This window comes from Salvia splendens, chromosome 2, assembly GCF_004379255.2.
Source record: "Salvia splendens isolate huo1 chromosome 2, SspV2, whole genome shotgun sequence".
Lineage (NCBI taxonomy): Eukaryota > Viridiplantae > Streptophyta > Magnoliopsida > Lamiales > Lamiaceae > Salvia > Salvia splendens.
Window position 1 is genome coordinate 21,920,395 of NC_056033.1, and position 15,095 is coordinate 21,935,489.

Below are 15,095 nucleotides of genomic sequence, written 5' to 3' on the forward strand. Positions count from 1 at the left end.
CTTGGCCAAATGTAGAATGGTCTTGTAATTGGGCTTTTATTTCAACAACTAAAAGCAACATGGACTCCTTTATCTTCTTAGCTCTAGCTCTTGTAATTGGCCCACTTGGAATGATCAATGGATCCATCTTCTTGTCCTTGTAGATCAGCTTGGTTTTCCCCATTAAGTGGCACCCCCCAGACACTCCTTGGCTGAAAATGAATACCCATGGAGCCTTCTTCCCAGCCACGGGCGCGGCTAGGGGGGGAGGGATTTTTTTTAATCAAAAGCACCACGAGGGTGGAGGGTTCAGGCGGACCCACACCTGTGCATTACTAAGGACAATTGCAACGAACAACCAGGAACACCGAGCCGCCTAAAAGTGACGGCTCGCCAAAACCAATTAGAGTACAACGAGGGCCTCCCTACCAACTAGAGTGGTCATCAATGTACTCTTCACTATTCTATTACAATTAACATGGTGCAACCTTCACATCACAAAATCCAAGGTCCGTCACTTAATTGAGGCCCACAATAGGGATACCCCCGCGATGGACGATCCCTCCCGGATCAAGTTCCTCGATGAAGCCTTCCTTCTTCCGGTTGGGGAGCCCACATGAGATATTCATTGAGCAAGTGCTCGGCTCGTTCGCACTAGAGTCATCCCGATCAAATGACACCGTGGCGACATTGTCTTTCAAACTCAAATTGTCGATGTGTTGAGCTTTGGAGTGCATGTATCCCATATGTGCCTTGCTTTTCCTCTTCCTCGACACCAATTGGAATTCATCCTCATCCATGCTTGGTTGACTCCCATATGTGCCTTGCTTTTCCTCTTCCTCGACACCAATTGGAATTCATCCTCATCCATGCTTGGTTGACTCCCAAGGGACGCTCGAGGAGCCAACGGATCGACGTTCATTGTACCCTCCTTGTTCTTCTCTTGGTTGCCACTATCTTTTTCCTTGTTTGTGTGATCAATGTTCGGTGAGGTGCCAACCCTAATTTCCACCTTTGCACGCCATTCTCGACGGATGATCTTGTGATCGTGGCTAGGGTAGAACGCCTTGGTTGGTGTTCGGTAATCCTTGCCTCCAACACGACCCTTCCTTCCCAACGCATGACACTCATCAATGACATGCCCAACATGCTTACACTTCTCGCAAAACAATGGGATACGGTCCCATGCTACTTTGTGTCTTGAATTTTTGCCTAGGATGTTTAGCATGATCTCCTCCGTCGGGGGGTTGGAGATATCAATCTCAACACATATCCTAGCAAAAGAGAGCCGGGTTTGATTGATTGTGGCATGGTCCGCTTGTAACGGCTTGCCTAGTAGCTTGCCGATCGCCATGAGGGCCGATTCCTCAAAAAGATGGGCCGGTAGTCCCATGATATTGCACCACACGGCAACGATGGGCGACTCAAAGAACGTATCAAAGTCCGGCGCCCATTTGAACACCCTCATTGGGTGAATGTCAACAAACCAAACCGGACTCCCATTAGGGCCACTTAAGACCTTAGCATAATCAGCCATATCTTGGAATTGAAGTAGGATGTGCTTGGCATTCAAGTATTTCCAAGTGAAAGAACCAACTAGCCCCATACCCCCTAAGCTTTTTTTGAATTTGGAAAGAAGAAGGGAGTGAGTGGGAAAACTTCCCAACAATGGCTAGTCCTAGTTTATCCGAGAGATATTCCGTTTCAACATCGGTAAAGGAGAGATAAGGTGTACCTTCAAAGTCTCCGGCTGTCCCAAAAGGTGTGACCTTGCCGGCGTCGAGTGGGATTGGTACGTCCTTATGGGTTTTACGTGGTGTTGAGGCTCCCACCATACACCCCGTCAGGGGGGAGGGATTTTACGGAACCATGAGGGCGCCATGGTGTCGGCTTTCACCTCCCCGCTTAAGGCGAAATCCGCACTTGAGGCCGCATTAATGACCATTGAATTAGGTCTGCTCCATGCTAAACAGGGCAACCGGTGTGGATTGAAACCGACGCACACCAAGCGATCTCCTTGATCAACAAAGGAGCCTTGGGTCCGGCCCATAGCCGCCACTCTTTGTCAAAAATTCGGCTGATCCAAAAGCTATGCAGATGCAGGTTTTCTCTCACCCATAAAGAGGGCAACAAAGCAGCAACCCTTCTGGTTGAAATGGGGTCCCCTTCGCGGAACATGGAAGTCTAGTCAGCACAGTCCGTATCGACATTACTCCGAGCAACCATCCGCCTCGAACAAATGGGCACACCCTATGTAAGGATTGAATAAGAGGACGAATGAAGGACGTTTTGGCGTAGAACTAGGGTCTTTTCACATTTGATAGCTGTGGTTAATTGTACTCCGGGATGGAATAGGTTGGTGTCCGGCCACTTGGTTGAGTCGCGACATCTTCTTACTCCCACCCATTTCTGATGTCACTTTCGGACATGTCTCGTGTAATTTGATTTTGTCTGATATAAAGGGATGAGGGACCCGCGAACCCTCCACCGTTGGTGTGTTAAAAAAAGCAAAGGGGAAGGGGGGTCACAGCAACAATGCCTCGGCGTCTAACAAAACCGAGGATTCGGATAGGATGGGGCCAGAGACAAGCCGAGGATGCCATGATCAACAAATCACTGAATTTCAGGGGGGGTCTTCACACCCACCGGGTACGAACCACCTTTGTTAATTATGTCTTTTAATTTCATGTTTTGGAAGGTTAGGGGAATCGCGAATGCGCCAACCCAAAACGTTTTGAAAAGATTAATCAAGTCTCATAATGTAATTTTTCTTGCAATAATGGAGCCGCTCACAAGCCCTAACCCGGAGAGGTTCTCTAAAGCGTTGGGGCTGGTCTATATGGGCTGGAATGCTATTGGAAAGATTTGGATTTTTGTGGAGGAGGGGGCGAGCTTTGCCACGGAGGATGACTCGGATCAGGTCCTCTCCGGTAAATTCTCCTCACCTCGCCTTCCTAGTCACATTCATGTTTCGGCTATTTATGCTAAGTGTACAAGGACGCAAAGACAATACCTTTGGGATAAGATGAGGGACCTTCATCTCCTCACCGAAGGTTACCCATGGATGTCGGTGGAGACTTCAATTCCATTTTGATACCCCAAGATAGAGTTGGCAGCGACACCAACCGGCAAGCCGAGATGATCGACTTCGCCGAGGCCATTGAGGACTGCAGATTACTTGACCGGGATTTGAAAGGCTCGATAGTATTTTGGAGAGCGAGGCATGGACCCAGATCTTCGAAGCCACAAGGGTCACTAACTTGCCGCGAGTATCCTCGGACAACGGACCGGTGCTGGTTAGATGTAAAAGAGCCAACAACCACACAGGAGGAAGGGCCTTTAAATTCCAAAACATGTGGATTAGTCCTAGAGTTGGAGGCAACCCACCGAGGCGGAGGGCCTCCTCAACCTCCAGATAAAGCTCGCAAGGGTAAAATGGGCACTCAAGCGGTGGAATAGAGAAGTGTTTGGGAACATACACATGAACCTTAGGTCCATGGAGGAGAATGTGGCACTATCTCAAAGCGAGTTCGAGACACATCCGTCACCAGAAAACAGGACACTTGTGAACAAGCTTATCGCCGAATACATACTCCTTCTCAAGATGGAGGAAGATTTTTGGCGCCAGAAAGCGGCGCTCCGATGTCTAGCGGATGGAGACAAGAATACGAGATTCTATCAAAGTTGGGTAAAACAAAAGAGGATCCGCCTGCGTATCCATAGAATCAGTGTGAATGGGCAAGAAGTCACGGATCAGAACAAGATCAAGGATTCAGCGATCGATTTCTTCCAAAAGTTGCTTGCCCCGGCAAACCAGGAGCTCGCCGAACCAGACCTCAATCTGATCCAACAACTCCCCCCCTAGGACCATCTGGAGGGCCTTCTTAAACCTCCGGATGAGGATGAAGTCAAGAGGGCCATTTTTGACATTTCTGGAAATAGTGCACCGGGGCCGGATAGTTTTCCAGCCACCTTTTACCAAACATGCTGGGACATCGTGGGTCCGGACGTGGTGAAGGCGGTGAGACAATTCTTTATTGGTGCTTTCCTCCCCTGAGGCATCACGGCGACGAGCATTGTTCTGATTCCTAAGAAGCATGTGCCGGAGACTTGGGGGGATTACCGGCCTATCAGCCTATGTAACGTCATCAATAAAGTCATCACAAAAATACTCACAAAGAGACTCACGCCCTTCATCCCTCGGGTTATCGCCCCGAACCAAAGTGGCTTCGTGAAGGGGCGGCTCTAAAACGACAATGCCCTCCTTGCCCAAGAGATGTTCCACGAGATACCAAGATGCGAGCCAACCCCGAATGTGGTAATTAAAATCGACATGGTCAAGGCCTATGACCGTGTCAAATGGCCCTTCCTCCTCAAGATCCTTCGACAGATGGGCTTCTCGGAGGCATGGATCTCCTTGATTGAAAGATGCATTGGCACATGTTGGTTCTCGGTATTAGTCAATGGGGCTCCATCGGGATTCTTCAAATCCACTCGAGGGCTAAGGCAAGGAGACCCCATATCCCCGGCCTTGTTTGTGATCGCGGCAGACTACCTCTCGCGGGCGCTTGATAAGCTGATCCTGGGACATCGAGACATGACTTTCAAGGCTTCTCGACACTACATGGAGATAAGCCATCTAGCCTACGCCGATGATATCATCATTTTCACTCAAGCGGCCCCAAGATCCTTGAGACGACTGAGATCATGCCTTGATGAATATGCGAAGGTGTCGGGCCAACAAATTAACCTCACCAAGAGTAACTTCTACATCGCCGAGTGTCACAAACAATGGGCCAACTCAATCCAGATGGAAGAGGGTTTCTCACGAGGTACATTCCCTTTCCTTTATTTAGGCGTGGCCATTTATTGTGGCGTTAAACGGACTAACATGTTTATGTTCCTTCGTGAGAAAATATCCGCAAGAATCTCCGGATGGGCTCACCAACACCTCTCTTTTGGGGGGAGGCTGGTGCTTATCAAGAGCACTCTCGAAGCAGTGCCAATTCACATCTTTCAAGCCATTGAACCAACCGCCGGTGCTCTCAAGCAGCTGGACCAACAATTGGCTAGGTTCTTTTGGGGATCATCCAATGACTAGAAAAGGACCCATTGGATCGGATGGGACCAAGTTTGCCTTCCTACCGTCGAGGGAGGTTTAGGCATACGCAAGTTCAAAGAGGTTCTGCGAGCCTTCAGCATCAAGTTGTGGCGGCGCTTCCGTGAGCAGACCTCACTATGGGCAAAATATATGATGACCAAATACTGCAGCAATGCTTCTCTGCTCACGGTTTGCCCTACGGGAAGAAATAGTGCAACATGGAAAAGGCTTTTAAAAGTCCGCGCCCAAGCTCAGCCTCACATTCGATGGACGGTGGGACGAGGCAAGATCTACTTTTGGGACGATATTTGGCTCGACAAAGTCGACCTTAGGGGATTATCTCTTGACGAAAGGGGAGACCCGAAGGCCATGGTTGAGGACTTTATCCGGAACGGGGTAAGGGACGAACCCAAGCTCCAGTTGTTGCACGCACAGGCCGGGTTGCCACAGCGGGCTATTACTCAAATTCTCGACACACCAATTGGCTCCGGAGAGCCGGATATTCCAAGGTGGAACCTCATCCGACTTGGGGACTTCTCGCTCGCCACGGCTTGGGAGACCATTCGAACACAAAGACCCATAATCCGGGGCCTTGATGATATTTGTAAGGTTGGCCTCTCCCCCTCAATCTCAATCTTCATTTGGAGGCTGCTATCAAACCGAATACCGGTCGACACAAAACTCCAATGGCGGATAATGGAGTTGGCATCCAAATGCCAATGCTGCCCGCGCCGTCCGGGCACTGAGTCACTCCAGCATCTCTTCATCCAAGGCTCGGGGGCAACCAGCGTTTGGAGAGAATTCGACGCCGGGTTTGAAGGGGCCACCCCACCAATTAGGATCAATGACACCATTCCAGATAGACTTGAGGTCTGGTCACGAAGAATCCAGCAGCCAAGCAAAACACACCTCAGCCATGTCATGTCGTATCTCATTTTGTGGTTCCTATGGGCAGAGCGGAATCGGAGCCGACATCAAATGGTACAATTCAAGCCGTTCAATGTGGTCTGGCAGGTCCAAACGTATGTCCGAAATAGCATGGCCAATGGATCCACCAAGCCAAAACATTGGAAGGGTGTGAAGCTCAAGATGAACATACCTATCGAGGTCGAGCCGAGATTACCGAGACCACTTGCCATGCTGATCAAGAGGCAACCCCGAAATTGGCCCTGGATCAAAGTTAACCCAGACGGAGCCTATGTGGAAGCAACAGACAGAGCCAGAGGGGGAGGGATTATCCGGGACTCCGCGGGGAAGATGATTATCGTCTTTGCCACACCTCTTAATGGCCACTCGGCCCTAGAGGCAAAGCTCAAGGCCATCCACCTAGGCTTGACCGTGGCAATGGAATTCAATCAACCAATTTGGATTGAATCAGACTCCGAGCAAGCGCTCAGACTACTCAACGGCGCAAGTCGGGGTCCGGCTCATACCCGAATGAAGTTGCACGTCTGATGATCCTCAAGCGCCAAACCGAACCTCGTGCCTCCTTCATCCACCGCGAAGGTAACAAGGCGGCTGATTTCCTCGCCAAGATGGGCATGGAGAAAGCTGAAATATACCGCATGACTAACATCACAGCCCCACGGCTCCCCAAGGCAATGATCCGCTTGGAAGAAACGGGGATCCATAATATCCGGGTTCGAGGAGATGGCCACAATTAGCTCCGGAACCTTCTTGGTGCTTAATTGTTTTTTGAAGAGAGAGTATGATGAGGTCCGGGGCTTGCAGGCTCGGACCTTTTACTACTCTTGCTTAATTTGTGTAGGAGTGCTACTTTTGGGCACGGCCTTGTTTTGTACATCTTTTTGCCATGAAATATAGGGATGAAGGACCCACGAACCCTCCACCGTGAAGGTGTTTGATTAAAAAAAAAGTCACCGATTATTTCTTGCGTAAGAAGGACATTGTCGCTTAGGAGTCTGTCTTTGATGAATCCGCTCTGATTTGGTGCTGTGAGGGTGGGCAGTAGGGGCGCGAGTCTCTCCGAGATAACTTTGGAGATAATTTTGTTTGTAACGTTACAGAGGCTGATCGGCCGAAAGTCCGACCACTTGTGGGGGTTGTCCTTTTTTGGTAGCAGCACAATCATGGTCGCGGTGAAGCTCCGAGGCATGTACGCCCCGTTGAAGAAATCTCCTACTGCTGCTAAGATGTCTTCCTTAACTATCTCCCAGCAGACCTGGAAGAAGAGCGAGGAGAATCCATCTGGCCCTGGGGTGCTATCTGATGAAATCCCGAATACCACCCTCTTAACTTCCTCCATTGTCGGCGTGTCACTCAAACTCTCGGTATCCATGTTCTCTGGCTTTGGTTTGAGGATGTTGGTGTGCGGCTCCTCAAGCGTGAGATCATCTGATGTGAGGAGGTTTCCATAGAATGTTGCTGTTGAGTTCCTTATCTCCTCTTCATTTGTGATTGCAGTATCTCCCACTTGAATTTCATGTATGCGGAATTTGGTTCTTCTTTGTCGAGCCCAACCTTGAAAGAACTTGGTATTTCGCTCCCCCTCGACCATCCAACGAACCGCCGCCTTCTGGCGCCAAAATTCTTCTTCCATTCTGAGCCATTTTTTTTAATCAAACACCTTTACGGTGGAGGGTTCGTGGGTCCCTCATCCCTATATTGCCAATGAAACCCAAAATTACAAAGTGTTCGGACAATTACACACAAGAGTTACACGGCAACACAAAATTAAAAGATGCACTATAGAGTAGGACGGGGACACGCCATGGCTGGCCCGACACCAAGGTACTCTACGGTATCCAATCTTGCACACGGTTCGGTGGGTCCGATCGGTAGGGCTATCGGGGTGGATCTGGGTCTTCTTCTTGGACGCGGAGGTTAGGGACTCCCATCTCGTCCAGCCGGAGCACAACTTTAAGAAGTCTCGGTAGGGAGCCTCCATGCATACGTTGATACTCATCTCCATTAAGGCCCATCTTTGCAAGGAGGTCCGCTGGCTTGTTCCCCTCCTGATGAATGAAGGACACCCGGATGGTAAGATTACTCTTGTGATTGGCAAGAAAAGCCATGGCACGGCACACATGGGCCGGACCCCAATCTGGTCCATTGAGGAGTCTAACGGCTTTGGCCGCATCCGATTCAACCCAAATTGTGAGCCTGAATTCCGAGGCAAGTACCAGGCCGTGGTGGATAGCCAAGAGCTCCGCTTCAAGGGCTGAGTGGGCTTCAAGTGGGGTGGCGAAGGCTGCAAGTACCTTGCCCTCATGATCTCGGACAACTCCGCCCCCTCCCGCTTTTCCTGACTCTTCACCAAACGCCCCATCAGTGTTAAGTTTTATCCATGGCTCATCTGGAGGATTCCACTTAATCGGCATAACAAGCGGCCGCGGCCTCCTGATATCCGCATGGCTCGGGACGGCGATTCGCAAGTGCACGCCCTTCCAATGTTTGGGCTTCAATCTACCATTGGCCAAGCTGTTTTGGATAAACATCTGTACCTGCCAAACTACATTATAGGCCTTAAATTGGACCGATTGGTGTCGACTCCTATTTCGTTCCACCCAGAGGAACTAAAAGACAAGGTACGGCATGGCCAGGGATAGATGCATCTTACCCGGCTGTTGGGTTCGGCGAGACCATACCTCAATTCTCTCCGGGATGGTGTCATTGAATCGGAGGGGGGGGGGCGCCTCCGTGAACCAAGAGTCAAATTCTCTCCAAACTTTTATAGCTCCCTCGCCTTGAATGAATAGGTGTTGTAGGGACTCGATGGATGGTCTAACGAGACAACATTGGCATTTGGAAGCCAACTCCATTCTCCGCCATTGGAGTTTAGTATCCACCGGTATACGATTGGAAAGGAGTCTCCAAATAAAGATAGATATGGATGAAGTTAAGCCCGCCTTCCACACATCGGCTAAGCCATGGATGATCGGCCCTCGGCACCTAGTAGTTTCCCACGTTGTCGCAAGTGAGAAATCTCCCGAACTAGAGAGTTTCCATCTCGGAATGTCCGGCCTCCCGGGGTTGATTGGCATGGCAAGGATTGTTGAGATGATCCATCGCGGCAGACCAGCTTGCTCATGTAAGACTTGTAGTTTCGGCTCATCCCATGCTCCATCTTTGATAAAGTCCGCCACAAGGGTGCGGGGGTCTCCCCTATCATCCAAGCAAGCATCCCTGATAACCGTGTTATTAAGCCATATGTCATCCCAAAAGTAGATATTTCCGAGCCCCACCAGCCACCGAACATGTGGTTGAGCTTGGCCCCGGACCCTCAATAGTCTTCTCCACGTGGGGCTATTTCTGCTCTTAGGTCTTGCAGCAAGGGAGGAGGTCTTATTACAATATTTATCCATCATATACTTGGCCCACAGGGAGTTTTGCTCCCGAAATCTCCACCACATCTTGAGGTTGAACGTGCGTAACACTTCCTTAAACTTCCGAACACCGAGTCCTCCCTTAGAAGTAGGTCGGCATATTTGGTCCCAACCGATCCAGTGTGTCTTTTTCTTCTCGGAGGTAGAGCCCCAAAAGAATCGAGCCATTTGTTGATCAAATTGCTTCAGAGCCTCGGCCGTTGGTTCAATAGCCTGGAAGATGTGGATCGGCACAGCCTCAAGGGTACTCTTGATGAGCGTTAGACGTCCCCCAAAAGATAGATGTCTGTGGGCCCATCCTGAGACCCTAGCGGCGATCTTTTCCCGGAGGAACATGAACATATCTGAACGTTTTACACCACGATAGAGAGGAACTCCCATGTAAAGGAAAGGGAAGGTACCTCGGGAGAAGCCTCCTTTACTCTGTATTGCATTCGCCCAACCTTCATGTTTCTCGGCAATATAAAAGTTGCTCTTGCCAAGATTAATTTGCTGCCCCCGAAACTTCAGCGTAGTGGTCAAGACAAGCTCTAAGTCTCCACAATGGGGTCGCGGCCGCTTGCGTGAAAATGATGATGTCGTCGGCATACGCAAGGTGGCTGATCTCCATGCATCCCCGAGTCGCCTTGAAAGTCATTCCCTTTTGCCCCAAAATAAGCTTATCAAGGGCTCTCGAGAGGTAATCCGCCGGTATCACTAACAGGGCTGGGGAGATGGGGTCTCCTTGACGCAGTCCCCGCGAGGATTTGAAGAAGCCCGCCAGTGCACCATTTACTAGAACGGAGAACTAACATGTGCTAATGCATCTTTCAATCAGCAAAATCCAAGCATCCGGGAATCCCATCTTACTAAGGACTTTAAGTAAGAATGGCCACTGGACCCGATCGTAAGCCTTAGCCATATCAATCTTAATCGCAACATTTGGGGCTGGGGAGCATCTGGCTAACTCGTGGAACATTTCTTGCGCCAAAAGCACATTGTCGTTTAGGAGCCTTCCTTTCACGAAGCCACTTTGGTTGGGGGCGATAACCTGCGGCAAAAACGGCGTTAGCCTTTTAACAAGCATCTTTGTGATTACCTTATTGATAACGTTGCAAAGGCTGATGGGCCGGTAGTCCCCCCAAGTCCTAGGGGCTGACTTCTTAGGAATTAACACGATGCTCGTAGCAGTGATGCTTCGAGGAAGGAAAGCCCCGAGAAAGAATTGGTCGATGGCTCCCTCCACATCCGGCCCCACGGTCTCCCAGCAAGCTTGAAAGAAGGTAGCCGTGAAGCCGTCCGGCCCCAGCGCACTGTTTCTAGAAATATCAAAGACGGCTCCTTTAATTTCTTCCGAAACTGGAGTCTTGGAGAGGTCTTCCAGTTGATCCGAGGGGGGCAGGTGATGTAGGAGGTCAAGGTCCGGGACGGCAAGATCCGGGCATTCAGGCGCAAGAAGGCCTTGGAAGAAGTTGGCTGCCGAGTTCCTAATCTCCGTTTCATCCGTAAGCTCTTGTCCATTCTCTTCAATCCTATGGATTCTCAACCTGGTCCTTTTTTGTTTGACCCAGCTTTGGAAGAACCTGGTGTTGTTATCACCTTCCGCAAGCCACCTCAAAGTCGCCTTTTGACGCCAAAAATCTTCCTCCATTTTAAGCGATAGGATGTAGTTAGCAATGAGCTTGTTCATCTCCGTTCTGTTACTCGGTGTTGGCTCCTCTTCAAATTTGGCTTTGGCCACGACAATGCTTTCCTCGAGATTTCTGAGGTTAATATGAACATTCCCAAACACCTCCTTGTTCCACACTTTGAGGGCCTTTTTGAGCCTTGAAAGTTTGATTTGAAGATTTAGTAGCCCGTCCGCCTCGGTAGGGTGCGCCCAATTTTCACGTACAAAACCAGCAAACCCCTCGTGCCTTAGCCACATATTTTGGAATCGGAAGGCCCTCCCCCCCCGTTGGGGAATTCATCAGCTTACATCGAGCTAGGACCGGCCCATGGTCGGAGGAGACCCGAGGGAGGTTGGTCACTCTTGTTCCCTCGAACTCTAGGGCCCTTGCTTCGTTCACCATCACCCTATCCAGCCTTTCGAATAGCCCATTTTTGGCCCAAGTGAATTACGAGCCATCATAGCCCGGGTCAAGGAGTCGACACTCCTCAATAGCTTCCGCAAAAACAATCATCTCCGCTAGGCGGTTTGTATTACTTCCAACTCTTTCCCGGGGAGAGAGGATGGTATTGAAGTCCCCCCCGATCATCCATGGCACACCATCATCAATGCACGCAATCTCTCTTATTTGGTCCCAAAGATCATGTCTCTCCCCTCGAGTGCACTTGGCATATACAGCCGAGATCAAGATAGGATTTGGAAGCCGAGGACACGAGAACCTCCCATGGAGAATTTGCTCCGCGTCCACCTCAATCTCAAAGGTAGCTCCCTCCTCCACAAAAATCCAGATCTTCCCATTTGAATTCGAGCATTTGAAGGTCAGCCTTAGAGCTCTAGAGAACCACTCCGGGTTTGGAGTAGTGAGAGGCTCCAAAATAGCAAGAAAAATAATATGGTAAGTGTCAATTATTCTTTTGAGGACGTTTTGGGTTGACGCATTCGCGATCCCCCTAGCGTTCCAAAATAAGAAATTGAGTGACATGATTAACAAGAAAGGTCCTTACCCGGCAGGCTTGAAGTCCCCCTTTGAAATGCGACAATTGGTAAAGCATCTCCATCACCATCTAGGCCGATCTCCTTAAGGGGAGACTTTGCGCCTATGTTATCAATGTTAGGAGGCATCTCATGATCCAAGTCATCCTCCCTTTCTAACTCGTCCTCCCCGAAGCCCTCATTTTCCATAAGAGAGAAGTATCGATTGGCGGACATGAAGTTTTGGGAGCCTTGTTCACCCCCATCCTTAGTCTTTGCGGGTTGGCCACTCTTCGGTCCCTCAGGGTCGGATGAAATCCGACCCTCGGCATAGCCTCTGTGTGATCCCCCGCGACCCCCTCCTCTGGGAAAAGGATCTAAATGCCGAGCCTCTACTAAGATTGAAGCCCCCTCGGCCACCTCGTCCCTCATCCCCGGCTCGGGAGACGGGCGCCGTGCCACTCCCATCTTGCAACTCGCCCATGATGTCCGGCCCCGACCACTCCCGGTTCAAGGGGACACTTTTATTCGGGATCCTACTCAGTTGTTCCTCCATTTCCTTAGCTTTCCCTTGATGTGTCCGGTCCTTATGATTCGTTATTACGGTTTCCCCTTGCGATCCATGGCCCACATGGTGTTGTTGTTTCGGCGTAACGTTGTTGTAGTTCCTCTTCAGGGGTCGCTCCGCCTTGCCCGCCGCATAGCAAACCTCACTTCTATGGCCGACATGCCTACATTCCATGCAATAGGCTGGGATCTTATCCCACTTTACTTGTTGTATCGTCTCACGGCCACAAATAATTTCCTCGGGTGGAGGCTTTGTGATGTCAATCTCAACGCTAATACGAGCAAAAGAGAGTCTTGACTTGTTGGCCATCGCACGATCCACTTGTATAGGGTTTCCGAGAAGTTTGCCAATGGCAAATAGGGCAGCATGGTCGAATAGGTGAATAGGGAGGCCGATAAGATTGCACCAAATTGCCGCGACCAGGGACTCGCAATATGCATCAAAATCCGGGGACCATTTGAAAACTCTCATGGGGTGACGATCAATGAACCTTACCGGAGTACCTTTCGGTCCACTAAGCAATCGGGCATAATCCGCCATGTCCTCAAATTGAACAAGAATATGCTTGGCATTAATGTATTTCCAAGTGAAACCATGACTAAATTTGATATTATCTAAAGCCTTTTGTATGTGATGCGAAGCGGGAATGGAATGAGAGAACTTACCAACAATGTCATGACCAAGGCTCGTGGCTAACTTTTGGATTTCCGATCAGGAGAAATAGATTGTCGGGATGTCGTTTGACATAGTTGCAAGGCCGATGCTTTGGATCTTTTCCGGTTCGAAGACCTTCGGCCCTTTGAGGCTCGGGGATTCTCGGACCATATCAGCTATGGTCTTCGGAGCGCTTGAGTTTCCCACGGCCGCCGCATCTCCTTCGGGCCGAGAGTTTGTCAATGGGTTCTTGTTCCGAGCCACCCATGCATTACCATTCTTCTCGGCACAAGCCGCACCTTGGGGTCTGTGGGCCTCGGCAAATTCGGTCATTATCGTGTCAATTTGGTGTATTTTCGAGCCGACATCCGGGAGTTGGTTCGAAGCTGCCAAGGGAATCTTGTTAAGGGCCGAGGAGCTCACCTTGTCCCGAGAGGGGTACTCGTCGAGATTTGGTTGCTGGCTCGGATGCGGTCGACCATTTTCGAACACATCTCGAATTTTCCGTGTTCTACCGCATTCAAGAGGAGGGAAATCCTCCAATGATGGGCCCGTAGCAGCCAAGGAGGGTTCCGAGGTCAGACCGGACACCCATGGAAGTTGAAAGCACGGTCCGGCATTCTTGGTACGGACCACCGACTGGTTGTCGATGCAAAGCGGTTGCGCCGCCATGGAGTCTAGCATCTCCGGCGTGTCTAGGGACACAAGGTTCAGGATGGGGTCGTTTTTTGGCAGCACATAGGCTGCAACGGCTTGTTCATCATGTGATGGCTCGGTTTGGAGAGCCACCAAACTACTTTCAGAAAGTGATTTTGTTGTTGTATCCATTTCGGGCAGTTTGACTTCCACATCCCCCAAGGACACTTGTACTTCGGTTGTACCCTTTACCACGCGCCTTGGACTATGAGGATCCTTAGCCATGGCTTCGCTGACGAAGTCTTCATCAACGTCGGGGTCGTGAGCCGGTTCCGGCGCCGCCGTGGCTGCTCCGTCGCTGAAAAGTGCTCCGTCAGGCGAAGAGTTCTTCACGTGTAGAGATGAGAGTTCGGGCTCCATCGGAATAGACTTCCCCCCGTCCTCCGGTTTGTTGTCATCTTCATCGTCCAACCCTTGGCCGGACATATCCTTGGCCAGATTTAGCTCCTCCAAGAGATTTTTCTTATACTTAGAGCTCCTTGTTATGTTCTCTTCTTCTTCTTTAGCCGCGGCTCTCTTGAATTTCGGCTTGGCCCATGGGGAGGGAGTAGTGATGAACTGTTTATTCCCTATGCCTTTCATGGTCTGCCTTGGAGTCGACCTCCTCAGCCTCAAGCGCTCACCAACGCTCCTCCGAGCTTCCTTCTTGTATATGGAAGCATTTGTTATGGCCTCTCCGGCAGATTGAAAGACGGCCTCCGGGGGGGCTCTCGTTGGGGTCGGGTTCCTCCATAGGTGTAGGGCACGTTTCGCTTCGGTGGTGTTGGCGGCGGGGAGGTCGCCGGTGACCGTTCGGTGGTGTCCGGACCCCCTAGGATGGTAGAGGGAGTGCCGGGTATACCGTACGACGGTGGTGGCCGCCAGTGACCGTTTTTGTACGTGCAAGGCTTAGAGAGAGAAACTAGAGAGGGGCGAGAGGATTTGGCTGATTGGTCGACTGTTGTTGTTCTTTGTGATGTTGTTTCTTCCATTATGAGCCATAGCAGATACTCCGTTGTTTTTGTGTTGAAGCACTCTTTGTTTTCAGCCGATGGAACCATTTCATAATTGGTCTGAGCATTAGCAGCCTCTAGCTCTGCATTTTTGAGGTATACGAACAAATTCCCAAACACTTCCTTGTTCCATCGTTTC

General features: G+C 50.3%; 2 protein-coding genes across 2 annotated transcripts; one reads left to right on the forward strand and one right to left on the reverse strand.

The window, feature by feature from the left end:
• The first annotated feature begins 5,233 nt into the window (after positions 1-5,233).
• LOC121776047 lies at positions 5,234-6,535 on the forward strand. Its single transcript, XM_042173168.1, has one exon. It carries the CDS (start codon positions 5,234-5,236, stop codon positions 6,533-6,535), a length of 1,302 nt encoding a protein of 433 aa, XP_042029102.1.
• A 5,812-nt stretch (positions 6,536-12,347) lies between these two features.
• On the reverse strand, positions 12,348-13,154 carry LOC121776068. The gene has a single exon (XM_042173196.1). It carries the CDS (start codon positions 13,152-13,154, stop codon positions 12,348-12,350), a length of 807 nt encoding a protein of 268 aa, XP_042029130.1.
• Between the last annotated feature and the right edge of the window lie 1,941 nt (positions 13,155-15,095).